This window comes from Astatotilapia calliptera, chromosome 14 (assembly GCF_900246225.1).
Source record: "Astatotilapia calliptera chromosome 14, fAstCal1.2, whole genome shotgun sequence".
NCBI classification, from domain to species: domain Eukaryota; kingdom Metazoa; phylum Chordata; class Actinopteri; order Cichliformes; family Cichlidae; genus Astatotilapia; species Astatotilapia calliptera.
In genome coordinates this window covers 9065154-9090966 of record NC_039315.1, presented here as the reverse complement: position 1 = coordinate 9090966, position 25813 = coordinate 9065154, and the positions used below count along the sequence as shown (strand labels likewise).

Below are 25813 nucleotides of genomic sequence, written 5' to 3'. Positions count from 1 at the left end.
GACTCGAGAGCAGTGAATTCTGTTTTAATTAGTTTCTTTTTTTACCCCTCATTCTCCTTTGCTTTGACGTAGGGTACGTGTTATCTACACAATGAGGGATTGGCAAACTGCTTATCTGATTTTGCTGTTAGTCTCCTGCAGCTGGTATTATTGCTGTACTGTGCAGTATCAAGAGACTGGTACCTCACTTGGGGCTTTAAAATGCACTGCTTTATGTGAAACCATATGCGCACGCACGTACACGCACATTCATTTAGCGAACTCAGCAGAAGGACATTTAGAGGTGGTGTAGGGGTATTCACTATGTAAGCTCAGCTCAGTGGAGGTTAGATCTGTTGGGAGATGGACATGCTGAGATTTAGCAAGTAATCTCCCCCATTACTAGGGCTCCAGGATGAATGGGATCTTTGTTATGAGCTGAGCAAAGCAGCGACACACCCACCGACACTTAATTAAAAAGATTTGACACAGATACTGTACTCTGACATAGTGTCTGTCCCTGACCCCGATGCTAATATCCAAACTCAGTATGGGAATAGGTTCAAGTAGTGTAATTGAGGTGGAGGCAATCCATCTAATCCTGCCAATGTCAGCACTCGCCATTCCCCTTTTTTCCTCGCACAACTGTTCCGAAGGGAAGACTGTAGACCTGTCAGTGGTGACTGCTACTTATTTGTTTTGAAAGACTAAAAAAAATACACTTTCTCACAAATCTGGGAAAGCATTGTTGGAGAATTCCTGCTGGTAATTAGAATTCAAGACGCAGTGTATTCTCTATGACTGTATTCTGTTTAAATAAGTAACTAATGGACACAGATAAAGCACGTTAGAATTATTTGGCACAGACTGTGTTGTTTGTTTGAGCTCATAATAAGTAAACGTGTACACAAGAACCCTGCACGTCCAAAGTTTCTGAGGTGCCGGCCATAACTCTTACACCTCCCCAGTTTCTCCTTCTTACTTCACCTACCTCTGAGCTTTAAATCCTTGAGAAGATTTTCAGTTGTAACAGTCATTCCAGCCAGGTGCTGCAGACTCTATTTGATGTGATGGACAGCTTACAGGATTTAAGAGTTGTCAGCTGTAATTGTACAGAGCTGGATAAAATGACAGTTTTTTTTTAGTTGTTTTTTTTTTTTTTATTCCCTGCCTCTGGTCCTTTGGTCTCAGTTTGATTGTAGTGGTCGTGAGAGCCACAGGGTTTATATGGACTTTTTTGTGTAGCCAATGTCATTCTTCACTGAGCTGTGTCACTATTACTAGCCTGTAAATAGATTTCAAATGAAGAGGAACGGCAGCTAGCTGGGTCGACGACAAAGGTAGAATCTAAAGATGTTGTCAGCATCAGAGGCGGAGGCAGACATTTGACACACCCGGGGCTTAGCCCTAAAGGATAGTATGCATGTGGGATTTGGGGAAGGGGGGGTTGAAATGACTGAAAGATTAATAGGCTCTGTTTTGAGTTTTGTTCAAAAAAGAATGACTTCATATAGGGAAAAATATATATATCACATATGCAGGACACCTTAAACTAGCTTTTTAATTAAGCAGCGAGGCAGAACAAAGTTGGGGCTTTATCAAGACATGCGGACTAACACCCAATTCAACCAGACCCAGAACTGATCCAGAATTAAAACAGGACTACAACAGTTCAAAATCAGGACTACTTAGAACTTAACCAAGACAGAATCAGAACTAGATGATAGTAGCACTAAAAATCATCATAGACCTGCACTACACTTGTTTTTTAATTCTACCAAAGTCCACTATTTAGATTGAGAAAAGTTCATATAATTATTTAGCCTTGTTGTGCAAACAAGCCTGCAGAACTTAATAAATGTAGAATTTGAAAAATAACAAACCTAAAAAGAAACACTAGGTATGAGATACATGAGGACCTATGATACGGTGATACTTTTGGTAAACAACCATTTGACTAACATGTGTGTCTCACCTGCTCTTGTTCCACCTCTGTCCTTATTCTCCATCTCCCTCTCTGTTCCTCTCTCTCCCTCTCTGTTCCTCTCTCTCTCTCTGTTCCTCTCTCTCTCTCTGTTCCTCTCTCCTCTCTCTCTCTCTGTTCTCTCTCTCTCTCTCTTTCTCTCTCTCTCTCTCTGTTCCTCTCTCTCTCTGTTCCTCTCTCTCTCTCTCTGCCTCTCTCTCCTCTCTTCTCTCTGTTCCTCTCTCTCTCTCTCTCTGTTCTCTCTCTCTCTCTCTCTGTTCCTCTCTCTCTCTCTCCTCTCTGTTCCTCTCTCTCTCTCTCTCTGTTCCTCCTCTCTCTCTCTCTCTCTGTTCCTCTCTCTCTCTCTGTTCCTCTCTCTCTCTTTCTCTCTCCCTCTCTGCTCCTCTCTCTCTCTGTTCCTCTCTCTCCCTCTCTGTTCCTCTCTCTCCCTCTCTGTTCCTCTCTCTCCCTCTCTGTTCCTCTCTCTCTCTCTCTGTTCCTCTCTCTCTCTCTGTTCCTCTCTCTCTCTCTCTCTGTTCCTCTCTCTCCTCTCTCTCTTTCCTTCTCTCTCTCTCTCTCTTTCTCTCTCTCTCTGTCTCTCTCTCTCTCTCTCTCTCTCTCTCTCTCTCTCTCTCTCTCTCTCTCTCTCTGTTCCTCTCTCTCTCTTTCTCTGTTCCTTCTCTCTCTCTCTTCTCTGTTCCTCTCTTCTCTTTCTCTCTTTCCTTCTCTCTTCTCTTTTCTCTTCCTCTCTCTCTCTGTTCCTCTCTCTCTCCTCTTCTCTCTCCTCCTCTCTGTTCCTCTCTCTCTCTCTCTCTCTCTGTTCCTCTCTCTCTCTCTCTGTTCCTCTCTCTCTCTCTCTGTTCCTCTCTCTCCCTCTCTGTTCCTCTCTCTCTCTCTGTTCCTCTCTCTCTCTCTCTGTTCCTCTCTCTCTCTCTCTCTGTTCCTCTCTCTCTCTCTCTGTTCCTCTCTCTCTCTCTCTGTTCCCTCTCTCTCTCTCTCTGTTCCCTCTCTCTCTCTCCTCTCTGTTCCTCTCTCTCTCTCTCTCTCTTTCCTCTCTGTTCTCTCTCTCTCTCTCCTCTCTCTCTGTCCCTCTCTCTCTCTCTCTCTCTCCTCTCTGTTCTCTCTCTCTCTCTCTGTTCCTCTCTCTCTGTTCCTCCCTCTCTCTCTCTCTGTTCCTCTCTCTCTTTCTCTCTCTCTCTCTCTCTGTTCCTCTCTCTCTCTCTGTTCCCTCTCTCTCTCTCTGTTCCTCTCTCTCTCTCTCTGTTCCTCTCTCTCCTCTCTCTGTTCCTCTCTCTCTCTCTGTTCCTCTCTCTCTCTCTCTGCTCCTCTCTCTCTGTTCCTCTCTCTCTCTCCTCTCTCTCTTTCTCTGTTCCTCTCTCTCTCTCTCTGTCCTCTCTCTCCCTCCTCTCCTCTCTCTCTCTCTGTTCCTCTCTCTGCTCCTCTCTCTCTGTTCCTCTCTCTCTCTGTTCCTCTCTCTCTCTGTTCCTCTCTCTCTGTTCCTCTCTCTCTCTCTGCTCCTCTCTCTCTGTTCCTCTCTCTCTCTCTCTGTTCCTCTCTCTCTCTCTGTTCCTCTCTCTCTCTCTCTGTTCCTCTCTCTCCCTCTCTGTTCCTCTCTCTCCCTCTCTGTTCCTCTCTCTCTCTCTCTCTGTTCCTCTCTCTCTCTCTCTCTCTGTTCCTCTCTCTCTCTCTGTTCCTCTCTCTCTCTCTGTTCCTCTCTCTCTCTCTCTGTTTCTCTCTCTCTCTCTCTCTCTCTCTGTTCCTCTCTCTCTCTCTCTCTCTCTGTTCCTCTCTCTCTCTCTCTCTCTCTGTTCCTCTCTCTCTCTCTCTGTTCCTCTCTCTCCCTCTCTGTTCCTCTCTCTCCCTCTCTGTTCCTCTCTCTCTCTCTCTCTCTGTTCCTCTCTCTCTCTCTGTTCCTCTCTCTCTCTGTTCCTCTCTCTCTCTCTCTCTCTCTCTCTGTTCCTCTCTCTCTCTCTCTGCTCCTCTCTCTCCCTCTCCTCTCTGTTCCTCTCTCTCTCTCTCTCTGTTCCTCCTCTCTCTCTCTCTGTTCCTCTCTCTCTCTTCCTCTCTCCCTCTCTGTTCCTCTCTCTCCCTCTCTGTTCCTCTCTCTCTCTCTCTGTTCCTCTCTCTCTCTCTGTTCCTCTCTCTCTCTCTCTCTGTTCCTCTCTCTCTCTCTCTGTTCCTCTCTCTCTCTCTCTGTTCCTCTCTCTCTCTCTCTCTCTCTCTCTCTCTCTCTCTCTCTCTCTCTCTGTTCTCTCTCTCTCTCTCTCTCTCTGTTCCTCTCTCTCTCTCTCTTCCTCTCTCTCTCTCCCTCTCTCTCTGTTCCCTCTCTCCTCTCTGTTCCTCTCTCTCTCTCTGTTCCTCTCTCTCTCTCTCTGTTCCTCTCTCTCTCTCTCTCTGTTCCTCTCTCTCTCTCTCTCTGTTCTCTCTCTCTCTCTCTCTGTTCCTCCTCTCTCTCTGTTCCTCTCTCTCTCTCTCTCTGTTCCTCTCTCTCTCTCTCTCTGTTCCTCTCTCTCCTCTCTCTGTTCCTCTCTCTCTCTCTCTGTTCCTCTCTCTCTCTCTCTGTTCTCCCTCTCTGTTCCTCTCTCTCTCTCTCTGTTCCTCTCTCTCTCTCTCTGTTCCTCTCTCTCTCTCTCTGTTCCTCTCTCTCCCTCTCTGTTCCTCTCTCTCTCTCTGTTCCTCTCTCTCTCTTCTCTGTTCCCTCTCTCTCCCTCTCTGTTTCCTCTCTCTCTCTCTCTCTGTTCCTCTCTCTCTCTCTGTTCCTCTCTCTCTCTCTGTTCCTCTCTCTCTCTCTGTTCCTCTCTCTCTCTCTCTGTTCCTCTCTCTCTCTCTCTGTTCCTCTCTCTCCCTCTTTGTGCTGACAATCAAACCAAACACCAACATCATCAAATAATAGTTGAAACCAGATATTTACATACTCTTCAGATAAAAACACAAACACTTTTTTAATTGTAACATCAAATCAGACTAAATGTTTATTTTTTTTAGGTTGATAAATATAAAAAAACATATTTGTTAACTTTAAGAGTAAAGAGAGAAACTATCTGTATTTCTTAATTGTAAATGGCACCAAATTGTATTCAAAATTGAGCCACACTTATGGAGCTCCACAATTCTTTTCCTGGTGTTTTGGTTGATATCTCTTGATTTTCCCATTTCACAGAAACAGGCTCTGTGTTTTGCCTTATATGCATCCACAGGTGTGTCACCAATTTACTCACATGGACTCAGTGATAGATTTGCTGAAGGTGACATAGATTAAAATAAAATAGAAAATCTGCAGAGCCATATTAGTATCTGCAGTAAAGATCTTTTCATACATTGTACCATAGGCACAGTTGCCTCCATTTTTATAATTTTTTTAATTAACATTTTGTACATTTGTACATTTAAAGGACTCTTCTATTTTTGGAGTGTATTTTTATGTATCTGTATTATATTATACATATACTTTAAAAGTGAATCTCTGTCCAAAAAATGTATTCAGTTTACTTTTTACTCACTATGAGCATCATTCATTATTCTCCCCCAGTAATTAAGGTTAGGATATGTATTATTTTTTTTATTCCAATCCATTCTTCTTTGGCAGCATTTAAATAACCTTTATCAGATTTGATGGTTTTGTTACAGACTTTTCAAAAAAGTGTTTTGCTTTTCTTTCACAAATGTGGGGATAATTTTTTTTTTTTTTTTTTTTAGAATTGAATATTGATTTATTGATTAGCATTCAAATATCTCAGTGAAAACAGAATAAAGATTACCACAGGGCAAGAAACCACGAGACAAGGCTAATCAAAAGGTACTGGCTGAAACATATGCTCATTAAATTGTGTTAAAATGTACAAAACAGTGATCTCCTGTTTTGTGACGAGGACCCAGGCACAGAGAGACTTGATGAATTTAAGAATCTTATGATTTGATAAAGAAATTTGCAGACTTTCACAGAGATGGTAAAATTATGATGACTGATAACGGAGATGCAGACAACAGACAACGAGAACAGGGAGGAACAGGGGTTTAAATGCACCAAGGAGACAGTCAGAGAAAACTCAGGACAACTGGAGACATTTAGGGATGCAGGGACTGACAGAGACGAGGTCTCTGTGACAAGTAAAGTTTATCTTGCCTGGCTGGGCAGCTCTCCTGGTGCTCAGCACCCCCAAAGCTCTGATCCTAGAATCGCCCCTGGTTTAAACTGTGAATATACTGCTGTGTATTGAAATTCCTCTTGTTTTGCATAGAAATATACTGAACAACATACAAAGCATAATATATAAGTTAACATCTACCAGAGTTCCACTGGTCAGCATTCTATTCTATAGCTTCTATTAGCAGATTTCAAACGGACATTGTTGAGCTAGTCACTTTCTCCTAACCTTGGCCTTAACATTGCTGGAACAATACTTATTTCTACTGATTTTGCAGTTGTGTAAGCCAGCTAGAAATGAACAGCTGGGCTGTGTCAACCTTTGGGTGTTACAGCACCTCAGAGAAAGACTTCTGACTGCTAATCTTTTATTAACTAAAACAGTCTGGGATGTGACATTTACATACTCTCTCCCCAAGCCAATTAAGCTCTTGATGTCCTGGTTATTATCACCAGGCCAGTAATGGATATTAGCAAAAGTCACCTCTGTTATTCAGGCTGTGGCTCTTATCTTGCCTTGCTTGCAGAAGGTCATCGATTGCCATGATCCTTTTTCACAGTATGTGAGCTGTCACACATTTTTGTCCTTTGTGTTCCTCCAGACCTGCGGGAGATAGTGTTCGTCATCCAGAGTCAAAGCAACACCTTCCATGTGAGGCAGGCAGAAAGACGGAGAGAGGATTTGCTCAAGCAGGCACGCGGTTTTACGAAGGTAAGACTCAATGTGCACGCCTTTTTCCTATGGTGGTACATTTTAGTATAAATATGTGTTGATCATGACATCAGCTTTCAGCATCAGTCTCATCTGAATATGAGTTCTTTCTGTTTATGTTGCTGCAGGGTGTCATAACATTCAGTTAAACTCATTTTTCATTTAAAATCTACACACTAAGGGGTTTAAACATAAACACTTTGCTAATTGTTTACTAGTTGCAACGTTACTCATTGCTCATCAGATCAAATATTAAATATTAGTATTATATAATTCATGGTAGTTTCAGATTAACCTGTAAAGTACTTTTTAGTCAAAAGTATGAAGTAAGTGTAGTTTGAAATAGCTTCTCATGTGCTTTTAATATTTTATTTGTTATGGAAATCCAGTGAGTTGTCTAACTTTGATTTTCACATGTATCACTGTGACCACTTACATACTTAATAATCATCATCAAAAGTTTGTTTGTTTGTTTGTTTTCAGCATTTTAAGGGATTTGTAAACTCCCAGTAAGAACATCAGCATTATGTCAGCCTGGCTTTTTTTCTTCAAGTCTATTCAGAGTAGATTTAATGTAGTACAATGCATGATATAATCTATTCAGTTAAATAGTCAATGCAGTGTTGCTAACAACAATATTACATTCAATTAAAGGAATCTAATCACTCGCTGCATTTATTCTATTAAAAGACTTTTTTTCTTCCTCAGTATTCTTGGATTGGTCACTGAGTTGGAAACAATATTGTCTCAGTCTCCTGCTCAATGCTGTGTATCTTGTATCCAGAGTATTGACTAGCTGTGCCGAATTTAGAGCAAGTCATATTTTCTGATTCGTGTTGCCACAGTAATATAAATAAATAAATTAATAAACAATACAAGCTAAATGTAACAAAACATTTAAGAAGAAATTTATACATAGAGGGAAACCTTACAGCACAAGACAATTAAAACACAAAAATTTAATTCTAAATGAAAACAGCAAAAGTGGATAAGTGGAAGAAAATGGATGGGTGAACGGATGGACAGATGAATAGATGATATAAAATTAGCTCAAAGTGGAAGCAGCGAGAAAGCCCACTTCTAAAAACATGTCTTTAAGAGACATTTAAGAAGACCGGGAGTGTGTCAATTTGATCTCCTTAGGGAAGTTGTCTCAGAGAGTGGGTGTCCTATCAGAAAAGCCTGGTCACCCTTCGTCCTCAGCTGAGAGAGGCGTTTTTAAAAATAAATTATAGACAAGTTGTAGTTTAGTTTGTTGTAGTTTCTTGACCCAAACATGTGTATAAGGAGTTTTAGAAATTGAACTGATATTGGTGAGTCTCCTGAGTTCCATAAAGAATGAGGAGACAATAGAGATGACATGCCTGTTCAAGCCAAGGAGCTTTGTCGCAAGTGACAAAATATTTGCCAAAATTCATGGACAAACACCCATGATGTGTTGTCGTATATGCTTGCGCTCCATCAGGACCACTAGATAAAGATTCACGTAAAGATTACATCAGTCATATTTATTAAAGGAGGTTCTGTGCCATCCAGTATTTGATCATGGATAAAATATGTTGAGTTGATGAATGTCATTGGGGTTTAAAGAGATGTGCAGCTGCATGTCATCTGCACCGAAATGGAAATTCACACTATATCTACAGATGGCATACCTCAAGGGTGACATGTACAGAGAACAAAAAAAGGTCCAAGGACAGACCCCTGAGGTACTCCATGGGTCATTTTTATAGAGGATGACCATGAATTGCCAGGTTTTACACTAAAAGACCTATCCTGTAATAAGAATAAAATCACTTTAAAAGTGGACCAGAAAGATAAAGATAAAGACACTAGAGTGTGTTCCTGAGAGAATATATATATATATATATATATATATATATTATTATTATTATTTATTTATTTATTTTTTTGTCATAATGGCCAGTCAAGCTTTGGCTAGTTGATGATACCTACTCTGTCCCATAACTGTAAATGTCTTTTATTGTTTGTTTCTGTTTGTTTGTTGTTCGTCTTCAATTTAAAAAATGAAAATAAAAAGTCTTATAAAAAAAAAAAAAAAAAAAAAAAAGGTGGACCAGAAATGCTAAATAATAATACATTTCAAAGACATTTATTGAAATGCCTTTAACAATGTTAAAGGCATTTCAATAAATATTTTCCAGCATCACTGGCAATCATCACTCTAAGGAGTGCAGTGTCTGTGCTGTGGTTTACTCTAAAACCCAACTGAAGTGTTTCAAAAGAGTCTGTTCCCATTTTAAAAAAGCAATCAGTTTTTCAGCAACAACTTTAAACCCTTCCCTTGAAAATTACTGGAGCCTGTATTGTCTTCTTTTTTTGTCTCATCTTTGTGTGAAAACAACCCCAAAGGCGCACACTACACCACAAGAATTACAAAGTCCAAAAATAAGAAATTAGAGTTAATGTCTAATTAAATTTTTATAGGTCAGATTTTTTTTATTTTATTTTGCATGCTTTAATAGCTGGTACACTTTAAAAATATGTTTGCTGTAATAAACAGTGGCCTCAGTTTATGCAAGATGACAAGACTTGTCACGATGAGATTTAGTTACACTAATCCACATCATGTTTTATGAGACGAGACAGACTTGCCACATCATGTTCTGTTTGCATTTGAGATCTCAGAGATGACTGGCATTTTAGCATCTGTTGAATGCAATTACACAAACTAATTTCAGAGCCGGCAGCTTCTTAAAGACACATCAGTAAGGGCTTAACAGCTTTTTAAAGAGTTATAAGATTTGTGATAAACCAGAATTTTGATTGAAATGCACAAAAAAAAGCTCACGGGGAATGAATGCTGCTGTTACACAAAGGCTGCATATTCAACACGTTAACACGTTAAAATTTAATGTGGGTCTGTATGAAACATGACTTAACCCAAAATTAAAATCTAGTAGAATTTATAAAGCGTGAAATATCAGATGGAAAAAATGCAAATGCAAAAAGGGGGAGAGAGGACAATGGGAACAACAATTTTCCCTCTTATACTTGCATTTCTTTTTCATTAAAACCTTTTATTTCATTGTTTACCTTTACCGTGTTCAGTTTTTAATTCCATGACTTAATAAAATGTAGTCTTTTGCTTGTGCATTTAATTTTAATTTTAATCAGCAAAATAATTCTCATTTAATAAGTCCACTAAATGAATCAAGGACATCTGTATCTGTAATAGCACAGCTTTTTAAATTCCTTTTTAATTGAACGCTAAAATTGACAAAGAAAAATTACTTCACTGCGACAAATCTCTTATTTTTAATGGAAAAAAACATTTTCTTATCTGAAGCTGCTATAGTTTAGGTTTGGATAAATCCAGGCACAATCATCTTTGAGTAGTTGGTTAATGATAGGGAGTGATAGTGGCAGTGATGAAAGCAACTACCGATAACTACTGTTAGAGCAAGGAGAGGAAGGAGCAGTGGTTTGCTCCATAATAAAAACTTGGCGCTGTGTTGACCCATCCATCCACCAGGATCTCAGAGCACAAAAAGTGAGCTAAACTTTTGCTCCTGACATGAATGAGAATTTACATTCTTTCACTCTTTTGTTTTTCTGTTCATCTCTATAAACGGACAGACTTAAACATAGCTTAATAAGGTATCTACAGTAGTCATCCAAGTAAGGCCTCAGTCACACACCCCTAGAGTCTGACCAGTGCCTATGGCAGTAAGTGTATATCCTGACTGACTGGCAGCGAGTGAAGGTTGGAATTTTGCTCACTGGGGAAATTGTTTGCAAAGAGCTGCACCAGAAATCTCTTTTGTCACTAGCGGATTGCTGCGGTCCCCTGTAGTTTGTTAGGAAGACGCTGACTTGTCTGCAAACACTCACCATTTTAATTCACTGAGTGCCACATAAACACACTTTGACTGGCCTTCAGAGTAACAGTTGTGTCATACCACTACAGCCAACACAATTCAGATTGCAAGTTTTACTTTGAAGGTGAACATTCTCTAATTCCAGTTTGCATCACACATTTGACAGTAGTGCTTGCAAGTGTTTGTATAAAAGATGCCAACTTAACTGCAAACTACTGGTGACTGTAGCACCAGTAGTTTGTATTAGAGATGGCACGATACCACTTTTTTATGTCCGATACCGATATCATAAATTTGGATATCTGCCGATACCGATATGAATCCGATATAGTGTTTTTTAATCAACAAAACTGTTTTTTTTTTAAATATCTTGCTGCATTTTGTATAAGTTCATACTCAAGTTTAAAACAACAACTACACTAAAGCTATTCTGTTATACCTGTATGCAAAAAAAATATTTCATAGTTCAGCAATACTGATCAATCTAATAAACTTAAACCTACACCATCCTCCCTATTCTGGTATTTTAAAGAGTACTTAGCGTAAATATTAAGCAACCTAACTAATAGGGTTCCAACTCCCAGCATCAACAAAAATAAATAAATAAAAAATAGGGAACCACCCCTCACGCTCCACCTCATGACGCTTAATCGACGTAATCAACCTTAATTTGATGCAGTGTGAAAAAAAATGCACAGAAATCAATTATTTTTCAAGAAATATTAAATAGATTCAACATCTTTCTTCAACAAAATTGCAGACTGCACAGATGGTACCTTCCCAAAGGAAACAGTACTATAGCTTACTAGGGTATTTAAATTAGACTTAATAGTTACTATATACAGTAATTGACTTCTATTCATTTTACATCAAATTAAAACTTTGGGTGTCAGATAATTATTTATTAAAAGTGTAGCAAGTACATAAGCTAAAATAATTTATGTTGGTTATGAGTAGTTGGGCTAATTCAGAAGATATCAGATTCGGCTCTAGGAGGTGAGTGAAGTACAATAAACATACAACCACAGATATTGTGATTACAGTTATTATTTATAGTGAAAATAAAGTGCAATTACCAAATACCAATATTTACAAATCTGCAGACAGGAAAAGATAAAACATAATTCAAGCTTGTAAAGTATCCGCTGCACAGTGGTGCAGCAACCTCCTCCAACCCCCGGCAGACAATGTCCATAAAGTTGCTATTTCATAATTGATATAAGTCCAACGCGTATGACAGTCTGTAACAGGTTGAAATTGGAAGTGTGATGATCAGAACTGAGATTCCAAGACTGAGATCTCGAAAGTGAGATTTGGGGGACTGAAAACCAGGGGGGGAGAGTGTAGGCCGCAGCAGCCTCCTACCAGACCGCAGGAAGTTGTAGCTGGGGTTCTGGCTCGTTGGGCCTAGCTCGCCATCCAAGGTAGTGGTGTCGCTGTGGTCTCTCCAGGGCACCACTAGCCTGCACTATAATCACAGGACCACTATTAGCAAAATTCATCTAAATTTCCCAAGCTAGCTTTAGTTCCAGTGTACACAATAAAGTTCATGAGAAAATACCAATATACAACAAATACATATCCAACCATTGTAATAAATTAAAATAAATAACAATCTCTAATAACAAAACTACAGCCACGTAAAGTGAGAGTAGTAGTAATGTAGTAGGCCTCAGCCTTAGCTATCCCATCAGCTAATAGCACTGGCATACTGATACAGGTTACAAATACAAACAAACATTCAGGCTCAACTCACCATTCACTACGTGCGATGTCACATACGAGCCCCCACGCATCTACCCGCGGCGGTATCAAAATACTGTTGAACGCAATCCACAATTAATTCAAAAACAAGTCAAGCTAGTAAACAGCGAAAAGCGCTCGCCCCACGTACCTGTTGCTTCCATCCGCTAACGCCTCTCCCCCGCGTCTTTTCGAGACGACAACCCGGAAGGCATATATCGGTGCCTCGCGAATATGATTGGTCACAACAGGCACGTGCAGACTCGCGGCGTGGCGTGCGTCACGACGCGTCACGATGCCTTCATGGACACGCTCCGGTTGGAATTTGAAATTCCGATTTAGTTATAGGTGCAGTTCTTTTTATTTTTATGTGGGTTACATCAGCTTGACATTTTAAATGAGAATAAGAAAGAAAAGTATGTCTTTGTGCCCCCCTTTTCGCTGTTAATGCCCTATCGGCCCCCCTGGCTAAACTTTGCTAGATCCGCCCCTGCACAGTGACCGGCGTCAGCTCCTGGTGTACAAAATGAATATTAAATAAATTCTAACAACAGCTTATCAAGCTTAAACGTGCTGCTGTTGTTCAGCCGCTGGTTTACTCTTTCTGGTGCAAAGTGGGCCAAAAACAAACAAGAGAGATGGACTCACGACAGAAAAGCCGATCAGCTGATCATTAAGCAGTTTCATGATTGAAGTAGCAGCAAGAAGAGTCAGTTGCTCCATATATCGTTTGTTAAGCAGGAATGCTTAACAAACATTCAGAGATGGACTTACACACTTGCTTTACTTCTCTCGGGGATAACTTTGTTGGAGATGAAATGCCGGGTTGCTAGTGAAGCTCCAAATGCTATCCAGACCACCGACAGGTCCCGCATGCCACAGCGCTCTATCACGTGATGCATACTGCTCCAACGTGCTAACGTTCTGAGGTGAGTTACGGCGTGTTGCAAGTTTTGTGAGGTGCTTTCGTGATATTTAATGGATCGAATTACATTTTTTATTTTTCTCCGATATCCGATCAAGTAATTTAGGTCAGTATCGGACCGATACCGATACGTAATATCGGATCGGTCCATCTCTAGTTTGTATAAAGCAGGAGCTTTTCGGTGCAGCATCATATACCTCATTGAGACCAGTTTCACCTGTGCTAGGTAGCTTGAGTGCTAGGTAAGATTAGAAAAGCACTATACAGTGGTCCCCCGTTTATCGCGGGGATTACGTTCTAAAATAACCCGCGATAGGTGAAATTCGCAAAGTAGCCAACTTTATGTTTTACAATTATTATAGATGTTTTAAGGTTTTAAAACCCTTCACTACACACTTTATATGCTTTTCTCAGACAGGCATGAACATTTTCACACTTTTCTCTCTTGTTTAAACGCTCACGTTCAAACCATCGTAGAAAAATAAGTCCAGCATTATAGAATGAAACCAAAGGCACCAGCTGGTGCCTTTGATGGTGCAAAACATTTCGTCAACATTGTTGTTTGTTGGGGAGAAACTTACAAACATACAGTACAGCACTTCAGAGTCATACTGCTAGCAATCGAAGATTTATGTAAATTTGACAAGCTGGACGCATTCTGTACTGTACAGGAGACACAGCACGAGATTGATAGACAATGATCTACAGCCAATCAGGACACAGAACACAATGTCCTGAAAAAAGAAATCTGGAGGAACCCCTTTCCTCAACCAGTGATAAAGTATACACATTTCTGTTAGGGAATGCACATTTGTCCCTCACCATGAGTAGTTACTAAATGATCACCAAGAGAGCTCTAGCCTCTATTACTGAGGTCCAATTTCAGTTAACATATTAAAATATTTTCATTTAGAATAGCTCTTAAAATCATCAAGTGGCAGTTTTTGTGCAAGCTGCTTCTGTTTTGCAGGATCCTGTTTTGTTGAATTGCTGTCAGAATAAAAATATGCCAAAACAAAAGCAGAAAAGGTGTTCGAATAGCATGGATAAAATGTAAACTCCAATTGATATTACTGTCTGCCAGCCTATCATCCCAAGCCAAACATAAGTTATAACCAGCTGTCTATGTCTACAGTCACACCTCCGAGGCACATCACAGAAAATCTTATAATTCCAACAGTCTTACAGGGTGTTATAGAAACAGTGAAAGAAAGCCATCAAAGCCAAAGAGACTTGCTAAGATTGTACTTTTGCTGTTTATTGTTATTTTAGATGTATACAGTTCTGTGGAACAGAAAACTGTCATGAAAATATCTATAAATCATTTTTTGAAAACACAGCAACGACAATGCAGAAAAGAGATAACCTTGGATAGTTTTGGTAATGAAATTTGGATGTGGGCAAAATGTTGTTTTAGATAATTAAATAATTAAAAGTTCACACTGTTTCTCTAATTATGTGAAGTTTCAGGGTCAGTTAACTGGAAACTTTCTGATATTTCTGTTTTTTCCTCATTGGACTCCTAAAGGTTGTGTTGCACTGATTTACACACAGGAACTTGTGCATTCTGTGTCGGTTCACAGCCCATGTTCCTACAGTCTGACATTCTGCCTTCTGGGAAAATTCACATTACATTTATAGTGTTTTTGTCATTTAGCCAATGCTTATATCCACAGAGACGCGCTGAGACTACAGCAAAATGCGATTAAACTAAAACCTTTACCAGCAGTATTGCAATATGCATGTTTTTAATGCTTTCCTGTTCATCACTGTAATAGCAATTCATGCGTATAAGAAGCCACAGTGATGAAAATTTGTTTGTATGAAAAATGGGTTTTCTTTTCAACTGCAGTCCTTATTTTTACAGGTGGCTTCTGGATCTTTTTTCTCTCCTCCAGCCCTTATTGGTTAAAGCTTCCTATGACTGTTTTACAGCCAGGTCCCACTGACCCCCATTATCTTCCCAGTCAGCAAGCAATCAGTGTCCTGTTCATGTCCTCGTGAGGACTGGCTCTTATCTTTTGATTAGCAGTTTGCAGCTCGCACCCAACTGCTATAAAACTATCTGTCTGGTCTTCTTGAATGCCTCTTTTATCAAAAGAATTTCGATAGCTCTTCGAAGAAAAAGCCCTCGTTGTGAATTTGCATTATTATCTGAAGATGATGCGTCTTTGATTTTATTTTTCCCCTTTATTTTTTCATGGAACAGCAATAGTGTAAATGTCAAGTAGAGAACAGTTTAATAAAACATGGCAGACGTCAGACGTGTGATCGTTTTAAGAGTAAACGTGTGTAATATGGTTAGAGATAATAAACCTCAGCTGACTAATAAGGATTAATATGTATACACAGTGTCGGCCTCATCAGCTAAATCAAACATGCTGCCGCTAGACAGAACGACTCAGAGGAGACTGTTCTCCCTGACTTCCTGCATGATGAGTGGACCATGCTGTAATGAACCACAGGGTCTTACGCTCTGCTGCTTTGTTTTCCTCACAGTGTGAAATGAAACCTTGGCTCTCTCAGACAATCCTCACACAATTTCTCAGCTCTGGCCACTCAAAAGGAAATTTTGATTTAGAAGGTATTGTAGGCACTGTACGCATCCTAAAATATCCTGTTCTTGTTTATTTATTTCTTATCAAAGTATATATTTTAGTGTAAGGACAGGAAGTAGCAGCAGCAGCAGCTCTGGACTTAGTTTTATAGTTTTTTCGTCATGTTTTTTCTAATGCCACAGTCAACTGATCTGATACAGTGACCATCTCAAAAGACAGAAATGTCATGCGTTCTGATATCCTGATTTCTCACCATCGTTGTTGGGAAAACTTCAGCATGATGATTTAATTTGGAATATTCTAATGAGCATATCCAGATTCATGAAAGTATGATGAGAGGTTTTAATGTGCAACACAACCCAGATACTTGAAAAACCCAATTATAAGCAGAGTAGTTTAACAAATGCATTCATCAAAGTGACAATATTTTTGTGAAATCATTGACTTCTTTACTTATTGATTTACTGAAATTAATAGTAAACAGTAGCTGTGCTGTGCAGAACAGTAAAACACACCAGTCTGATTTGCAGAATTGTACACAGTACAGTATTATGCAAAGCTGGTCATGCACAGTTCAGTTTTTCATGTTTAGCGTCTAAGGAGCTATACTTTCTTGTAATTGGTCTTAAGCATGAGTTCTCAGGGCTTTTTGAAGGTATTCAAAGTTTGTCTTTGGACACTGGATGCTTTTTCATTTATTTTCAGTCCACTCCTTGTACCTGACCTTTTTTTTTTTTTCTTTCGTTAATCCACTTAATGCTGACCTATGAATTATTTAGACATAAAAAAAGCCACTCATGTTGTTTCTACACATAACAGACAACTTAGCAAAGAGCCAATTTGAAATAGTATTTTTAGGCATTTTGTTACTTGCAGCCTGTGCCAAAAACACATTTGTTCCCATTTCTTTGGCTGAATCTATGAAAAATACCAAAGATAATACAATTTGACAGGAAAAAAATTTGTATTTTTGCACCAATAAGGTGATCCTGAAAAAGGTATTAGCTAAAAATTTGGCATATAGTGTAGTGTGCCTTTTTTTTAAAAGGAAAAAAAAAAGCACAGGTGAGGACAAAAGAAGAAGTGGAAGATCTAAAAAATGAACTACATCAGATGAATGGTACCTGAAATGAATGAATGCCCCTAAGAAAATAGGAAAAAATCCACCAAACACCTTTTTACGGGACCTGAGAGTTAAATCTGACCCGTCAGTTGATCCATCTACTGTTTGCCGAAGCCTCATCAGTCTAAGGGCATCTGGGAGTTCATCCAGTGGTGATGGGGTTTGTAATTGTTGGAATTATCATAATTATAAACACAAAAAACTGTAAAAACAGAAACGGAATTTCGATCCACCATACAATACCATGTGGAAAGCATGTGATTGGCAACTTTTTGACACAATTTTTCAGCATGACATGCCCAACACGCTGCCAATATAGTACACACACACACACACACACACACACACACACACACACACAAAAAAGAAACAAAACAAAACTACACAATGGAAACCTATCAATCATGGACTGGCCTCCCCAGAGCCCAGACCTCATTATTATTGAAGCAGTGTGGGATCATCTTAAAAGAGAATAGAACAAAAGGCAGCCAATATCCAAACAAGAGCTTTGAATGTCCATCAAAAAGCCTGAAGAACTGTTCCTGAAGACTACCTAAAGAAATTTCAAGAAAGCCTGTCTAAGAGAGTTCAGGCTGTGTTAAAGAATAAAGGTGCTCAAATCAAACTATTGACTTCCAAGCTCGTTAGAATGATGCAAACTCTGTCTTTGCCTTAAATACTGCATTTCCATGATGACAAATTGCTGAATTGTTTTCTAACTAAAATATAAAGAAATGAGGGATATCTCAAGAAATTTTACACAACTGTACAGTGTGTAGGATTTGGAGGAAATCAGCTAAAACATAAAAAAGGAAACATGTTAAATAACAAGAGACATCAGTCTTATGAAACTTATATAGAAAAAAAATCTACTGATGGAGGGAATGGAAATTCTTATCTGTCGTTTCTGTGTTGTTTCTTACAGAAACAGCCGGTGGTTTTGCTCCTTCACAGTTTATCAGAAAATGAAGGCGACTGGAGCATCCTTCCTCTGCTGCCTTAGTAAGTATCCCTAAACTGGTAATGATTGGGTGTGATTAACAAACAGTTAACACAACTCAGCTTTGTGCTGAGGACTGCATATGAGAAACACTGTCTTCTGTCAATTTCTACTGTGTAAATTTGAAATTTTGAAGGTAAATTTTTCTGTTTTGAGGACATTTTGTTGCCACATTTGTGTAAAGGCCATTACTAACACAGTAACGGTGATTTATTGCTTCATTTTATGATAAATACCTTCTTAATGTGCATGTAGGTGTGACAACAGGTATTCAGCGGTATGAACAGCATTATAAAGGCATTAGCTTCAGTTGTCTGGATGCCTGAGCCTTTTTAAAAATCAAAAATATGTCTTATGATTGTTTTAGGGAGGTGTGTGTAACAGCATCTAAATGTGTTCTCATCATCCATGGCATAGACTTGTAGCATAGAATATTCCCAGACCATTATATAGAAAGGCTTTCCTCCCTGAAAGAACTCGGTGTGCTTGTGTTGTTTTTTTGTCTTTCTGTCCTCTGGGGAAATGTTGTGACTGCTTTGATCTGACTGGGTCAGGAGCCTCAGCCTCAGATATCTCCTCAGAGTAGACTGAAGTGAAATGTTTTTATTATTTAACTCTATATATTTCTGTCTGCGTGTGTGTCCTCAGCTTATCACATTCCTTTGGGAAAAACTCTTCATGGATTGTATTTCTTGAGGAAGAAACAAACGTGAAGTTGATTGCTCTCATCAAAGTCCTTGCAAAAGTTGACAAAAATAAAGTAAGCAGAAAATATTTTCTCCTAATCTACATCTGTCTTTTTCTCTCCCATTGCTTTCTCTCTTGCTTTTTAAGAAATTCATCAGTGAGACCAAAGCTTCCTGTTTTCATTCCAGCTTAGCCGATCATTGCTTCAGTTATATGAGATACAGTATCAGGTTGGCTGCAGCTTCTTTGCAACAGTCGAGCTGCACTGAGCACCACCAGCTCACAGCGTAACCTGTCAGATATGTCACTCCAGTCTCAGCTGTAGACCTAATTTAAGGCCTGTCCCTCCACTCATGAAATTATTTTTCATCTATATGGGTTGGTGGAGTATGCCAAGTATAAATATTGAATGAGCACTCCAGAAATTCATGCATTGGAATTGTCATTTCTCTTAGTTGAGCTCAGCAAAATAACTTTCTCCTTCAGTTCTTCATTTATGAATTATTTAAATAACACAAATGTGGCACATTTTTAACATTTGTTTTTGAAATTTAAGCTGTTTGTAAGAAGTTTGCTTTGCTGTGCCCTTGGATTGTCATAAAAGGCAATTTCCACCCTGCGTGGGATTTCACTTCCAACTTAGGGATCGGTTTCATTATTGAACGCATCTTCGCAAATTCATTCTAAAGCAAAGCCAGCAACAGATACAACGTCCTGATGACTTGATTCATTACAACATGCCCAAAGGCAAACTCTTCTCTCTCAGGTGTTATAGCTTAGTGGGGGTCAGCCTCATGTTAAGTCACAAAATTGGATTTCATATCAGAGTGTTTTAAGCAGCAAAGGCTCCTCACAAAAATGAGTTGCCACTTTCCAATTAACTTCAACCAGTTAGGTGCCAGAGCATGACAGTAATTAAACACAGTGCAACTTGTGATATACTGTAGTTGCAATTTGTGGATTTATTTGATAAACTAAATCGAACAAAGAAGCGAAGAAGGTAGTTTTGGCTGCTCCCTTATTTACTGAGGGTTGTCTTTACTGAGGTTGTCTCAGTGGCTGGATCCGCATGTTGATTTGCCACAGATTTTATACTGGATGGCCTTCCTGATGCAACTGGGATAATATCCAGGGCTGTGACCGCCGCTAAGAGTGCACTAGCCTGTGACCACGGGTTGCTGGGCTTGAATAAAGAAAAGCAAATGTTTAATTACACAGACTGTAGCCACTCTATCATCCATCTACCATTCCCAAAGACTGCTACTCCTGCTACTGTTGAGTGATGGTCAGATTTTAGTGAAGCTTACATGCAATGACCTAGTGGGTTTTCACACATACTCTGCTGAAGGTTAATGTCATATTTGTCATTTTAGAGACATTTCCATTTTCACAGCACAACCTTCACAAACACTACTTAGAATTTAAATTTCACCACATTTCCACTGCTGATGTACTGAATAAAATTCAGAACTAACCATTTAGCAAACTTGTTAACGTAAAATACATTTTTCATGCACAAAACGAGAGAAACACCAAATTATATTTATTCCTTGAAATATTGCTTTGCCACACATGTTGCCCACCACATGTATTCCTGATGATCATGGTCTTATTGGTCATAATCATGGAGTAGTCCTAATGGTTGACTCCCACATTGGAAAGGCGTGGTTGGGTTGGGGTCTTTTTATCACCATTATGCTAATAGAAGAAATATAGTCAGTGCTACTCTGATGCATATTTTCATGCTTTTTATGGCCATGGTTACTACTGACCATGCAGTCAAAATACTCTTGAATCCTTTTATTAGGTGATCAACCAGATTACCAGGGCAGCTGTGGCTACAATGTAGCTTGCCATCGCCAGTGTGTGAATGTGTGTGTGAATGGGTGAATGACTGAATGTAGTGTGAAGCACTTTGGGGTCCTTGGGGACTAGAAAAGCGCTATACAAATCCAGGCCATTTACTTTGTGGCCTGGGTTTGTGAGCCCCGTTGATATCTTAGTGAATTTTAATTCTCATTATATTTTTGCAATACAGCCAATCAAAATGTGTCACTTTCTTTATATTTCTCACACATTACAGTAACTTGTGATTTATGATGGCTCATGAGTTGGTTAAGCTAGTACAGCATTGACGTTCTGGTTTAGACACATCCCAGTTTGGTCTGTCTTATTGATATTAATGGTTCAAATAACATATTAGAAACACCTTTAAACAAGTAATGTTCACAGTGAGCATAAAACAACACAAAAAAGTGGAAACTTCATGAAGACTTTTTTCAACCTTTATGAAAGGCAGGATTTGTAGCAGGGGTTTAGGCCTGGTGGTGCTAAGATAAGCTAACTGGCAGCTAACTTTACTGTACAGATATGAGAGGATGGTGTTGATCTTCCTAACAATTCTACATCAGAAGCATGAATATGTTTACTGAACTGTTGGACAATTCCTTTTAACTCGATCTACTTCAGCTCTAGGGGGATTTTCTAAAACTGTCAGATTATTCTTTTTCCACCAGATATGTCAAGAACCATGATCACAGCCTTTGTAGCTACAATATCTGTCATCTTTGAACTTTGTTCAGTGAAGAAATCTTATTATTTCCCCAGTTAGCAACAAACTTATTCACTGGAAATAATTTCAAAGATTTTCTGACGTGCAGTGTGAAAATTAAATTAGGCCACAATTTAATTCACAGCATTTTAATGGGGAAAAACAATAAAAACTTTTTATGTGTGACATAGTGAAATGTGTCTCTTAAACTTATTTATCAGGAGTGGTTTCTGGGTAAGCCCCTCTTTGATGAGGAATCGACCATCATCCATCATTATGCCTTTGCAGAGAACCCCTCCATCTTTAAATATCCAGACTTTGCTGCCTCTTGGGCCTTAAGCATCCCCCTAGTTGTTCGGTGAGTATGTGCAATAAATCTGTAAAACTGAATTCTTCATACAGGCTTCAGAAAATAAGGTTACATCACTATCACGTATATTTACACATACATTTATTATTTATTTGCTGTGTGTTTGATTTCAAAATCTTATTTATTATTTTAGGCTTGCAAAGAAAGTGAAAGAGGAGCCACTTAAATCTGACTTCACTATTGACCTTAAACATGAGGTAAGATACTATGCAAGTCATGCGGTTTTGCATGGAGTGAGATCACGAGCCTACTGGTTTGCAACCATTTTCTAACAGCTTTTTTCACTCTCAAGTCAATGCCAGCCCATTATAATTTATTTGCACAAAAAGAGCAAGGCATGAAATTCATCTAACCTTGAAGTGAAATCTCATTACTTTGGAGAATTGTCATGGTGCTGTATTGAGGCTCTTATTTTTTTTTTTTTATCACTGAAATTCAGCCAGAGAGGCGTCTAGGGATTTTGTTGAGTAAACAGAACATCAGACTTATCTGGCTCAGACTGAAAAAGGTGGTGCCGTTAGATCTCTTTCAGTTGAGTAGAAATATTACACCTTCTACCTACCTTATATATATAAAAAAAAAAAAAAATAGAATTCTGAGTTTTCTTTTTTTTTTTTTTTGTTTAATGAAATGTGTGCTTTAAATATTACTGTACATGTAATATGCTGCATGAATTGCAGCAGTTCATTGCTGGTAAGTTTACAGTTTCTGTATTTTTCTGCTACTTTAGACAGTTCCAGGCAGCACTAGCTGTCACATCTCATGACACATTCTTACTCTGCAACATCTCTGTCTTCTCCATGCAGAATATTTAACTTGAAACCCAGATTTTCTTCTTCAGGAAGAAATGCAGTAATACTCACCAGTTCTCAAGTCTCCTCTAATCTCTCCTCTTCTTAATCTTTTTTGTTATTCGGCTTAAATAGTGAATATGCTCCTGGAATTTTCTAAACTGTTCTTTTTATTATAATATAAAATAAGACAATAATAATACAAAAAGCAGCACATGTTTATGTTTTTAATCAGTCATTAATGTCTTAAGGATTGCATTCTGTCCATAACTCATAAGCTTGACCACATGATTCTGGATTTTTTTAGGTTGCCTTGTATATCTGGGACAATGGGAAGGGTCCACATCTCACTGCAGTTCCTGAGCTGTGTACTGTGCCAGAGGACTCTCCCCAGGCCAGCCACTGTGCAACCACTGTGAGCAAAAAGCCTCCACTGTGTGTGAGTATCTGCTCTGTATTTGGATCAGTTTGATTGTCCTCAATTCCCAGGAAATGAAAAGGGAGCAAAATTAAATGACAGCACAAAACAGAGGATGGTTCACTGTGAGGTATTGGCAGTCATGTAATGATGTATGATGGCCCTCTTGCCCAAGGTTGAATCCGAGCCACGCTGGCATTTCACGGTGAAGTACTGCTTTTATACCACATACTGTGCAACCAGAAAAGACGGAAGTCTTTCATTTGTTTTGCCAAATTAATTTAAGATATCAGCCAATTGCAAAGCAACATCCTTTCAGTTTGTTTCCAAATTCAAATCAGATGTTTTATTCTGTATTTTTTTATATCTAAATATTTTTCTATGTATTTACTGTCAAATGTCAAACATTGCAATGCCTTTTTTCAAGCTGTGTCTTAACCTGAACGCTTGCATTATATTTGAATATTTGCTGTATTTGTCATTGAAACATAAATCATCACGCACATTTATTGTGTCATGAATCTGTAGCAGATATTTCTACCGTCTAAATTTTGCACTGGGGAAACATGCAAAACACGAAAGCAGTTTTAGTTTTCTTTATAAGCTTCCATTAGGACATTTTTTTTTATTTTTCGTTGTATCTGAGTGGGAGCCAGTGAGTGGGTGTAACTAATGGGGGAAAAAAAAAATTGATTCGGTCAGAATGTAAGTAAGGTCAGTAGGATTCCTACTGAAGCTTAATCATACTTGCTGGGGTAGATTTTTTTTTTGTGTTGGTTAGATTTGCTGCAACTGACTATGCTGTGCTGAATTCTAAGCAAAATTCTCCACAGGATCTCCAGTGTATGATGTTTGCTCAAGCTGAGAGAAGTTTGGTTTGTGAACTTATTAGAAGGGTGTGATATTCTTTAGCCTGCAGCAGTTGGTTCCACGCACACCATAAATTGATCAGTAATACTAGTAAGAAGTGATTGTTTGGGATAGATGCGACTCGAGTTTTGTGGAGAAGGTGAGGCGAGTTGAATTTGAGATGCCAGAGCTTGCTGCTGAGAGTGTCCCATTTCTGAGTTTTTCCATTTTAATTTTTCATGATTTTCCCTCCTGGTTTTGACGGAAAAAACAAAAATTGAATCTGATCTTTTCATTTGTTATTCAAATCACATAGTGTATGTGCATTTGTGGTCTTGAGTCTAGTACATGTTTGCTGCAGTGCAAACTGTCAGATTTATATTCATGTGGTTATTACCTCCCTCTCCACGGAACTTCTATCCTCATAAAACGACATTCATTTAAACAGAAAACAGGACAACAAGCCAAGCAGCCGGCAGAGAAACGTGAAGGTCACAGGTTTAATAAGTATTCAGGGAGAAGTTTCCATTCAGACAGAACAGGAGGGGATGCATCGTAACCGGACAGTGAACGAAACAGTTGTGAGACAAATTGGCAAGTGGCTTAAGAGCAGCACTCGGCTGCAGCGTCGACAAAAGAATCAGGAGCCTCGAGAGGCAGATTTAAGAGGGCAAAATGATTACAACCCAAGTGGCAACGACAGCAAAGCCTGTTGTTTTTATTTTAGGCAATAACTAAACTTATTGTAGAGCGGTTTCTATCAAAATGCTAAACATTTCAGGGCAGAAGATTGTTCAAATTCTCACCCTACAACAGTCGTTTTCAAAAAAATTTGTAAGACAGGCCAACGAATAACAACGAAGCCTTGTTTATTCTGGCGTGAGACACAGAATAAACAAAATCTTAGCATCCTTGAGGTCTATTTTTTCCTTTTCTGTGTATGTGTGTCTGTATTTTTTAAGTTATGTTTTGGACCACTCAAAGTCCGTTTGAAGAGGCCACTTTTAGCTCTGCTCAGATTGTGACGAGCATTTTTCACTCGTTTCTGACATTTTATGCATTACGTAAAAAAGCAAAGAATCTCTTTTCTCCGTTAATATTTAAATGTACTTTGTGTGTCTTTTATTTTGTATTTGTAGCTCAGGCTTCACGGCACAAGAGATCTTTACATTACGTAGCATTTTGTTTCATTAATATTGTTGGAAAAGTGACAGTTTGTTCAGCAGCTTTTGATGTTTTAATGTGGCATACATTTTTAATGCACTCTGTCTGAAGGTGATTTAGTGAATTGTTTTTGAGAAAGAAATTGCTAAATTGCATTTAGATGTTCGTTTTTCTTTCATTGCTTTCTGTCTCTCCCATCATGTGTGGGTTTTTTTTGTTGGTTTGTTGTTGTTTTTTTCATTTCCGAGACTACAGATGCTACAAATGAAAACTGAATTCATTCCTGCATCCCTTCAAATATGCTGCACGGTTATCAGATAGTGTCTGTCTTTAGTTTCAAAAGGAGAACCTAAGGCAACTAGAAGGACAAATGACCTTAGACCATATGAAAGAAAAAATCCAATTCTAATTTCACTTTGAAGATATGAACTCCCACTAATCACTTGGACATTTAATATAGTCTGGAAACTGAGTTTCAGCTATTTAGCTGCAATACATGTCGAGCTTCAGGTTTACTTATATGTGATATGTGTGCTTTTGTCTTTGACTCATGTCTCCTATTTTTATCAAAGGGGGAGCCTGTAAATAAAGAAGATATATTTGTTGCTGTGAAAACATGCAAGAAGTTTCACAGTGAAAGAGGTGAGTCATTCCCTCTCATACCAAATCCAGAAATGATGAACATTTTCCCTTTATACAGCACACATTTTTGTCCTCTTGCTATCTCATAATTGATTTGCTTTACCTTTGACCTATATGATTGTATGAGCAAACTCTTTCTGTAAATCTTTCCATCACTGCTATGTCTAGACTGATAAAAATACCTTTAGCTATACTTCTTTCTGTGTCTCCCTTATTGCTCCAAATGCTCAGTCATCCAGCAATGCCACTTACTGGCACGCACTCCCTAACATTAAGCTATCTATAGTAAATGTACTCCACTTTTAAACTGATAAAACTGTTGCGGGTTAAGTCAATAGATCAAATTTCAAAT

At 38.8% G+C, this 25813-nt stretch overlaps 1 protein-coding gene across 1 annotated transcript in view; it reads left to right on the top strand.

Moving 5' to 3' along the window:
* Positions 1-25813, top strand: part of b3glcta (beta 3-glucosyltransferase a) — an 81389-nt gene that overhangs the window by 39828 nt on the left and 15748 nt on the right. The window contains exons 4-10 of the mRNA XM_026191752.1: positions 6689-6798; positions 17915-17991; positions 18638-18749; positions 21449-21585; positions 21731-21794; positions 22696-22827; positions 25392-25461. Coding sequence (XP_026047537.1) covers positions 6689-6798; positions 17915-17991; positions 18638-18749; positions 21449-21585; positions 21731-21794; positions 22696-22827; positions 25392-25461 — 702 coding nt within the window. The remainder of the gene's footprint in view (positions 1-6688; positions 6799-17914; positions 17992-18637; positions 18750-21448; positions 21586-21730; positions 21795-22695; positions 22828-25391; positions 25462-25813) is intronic.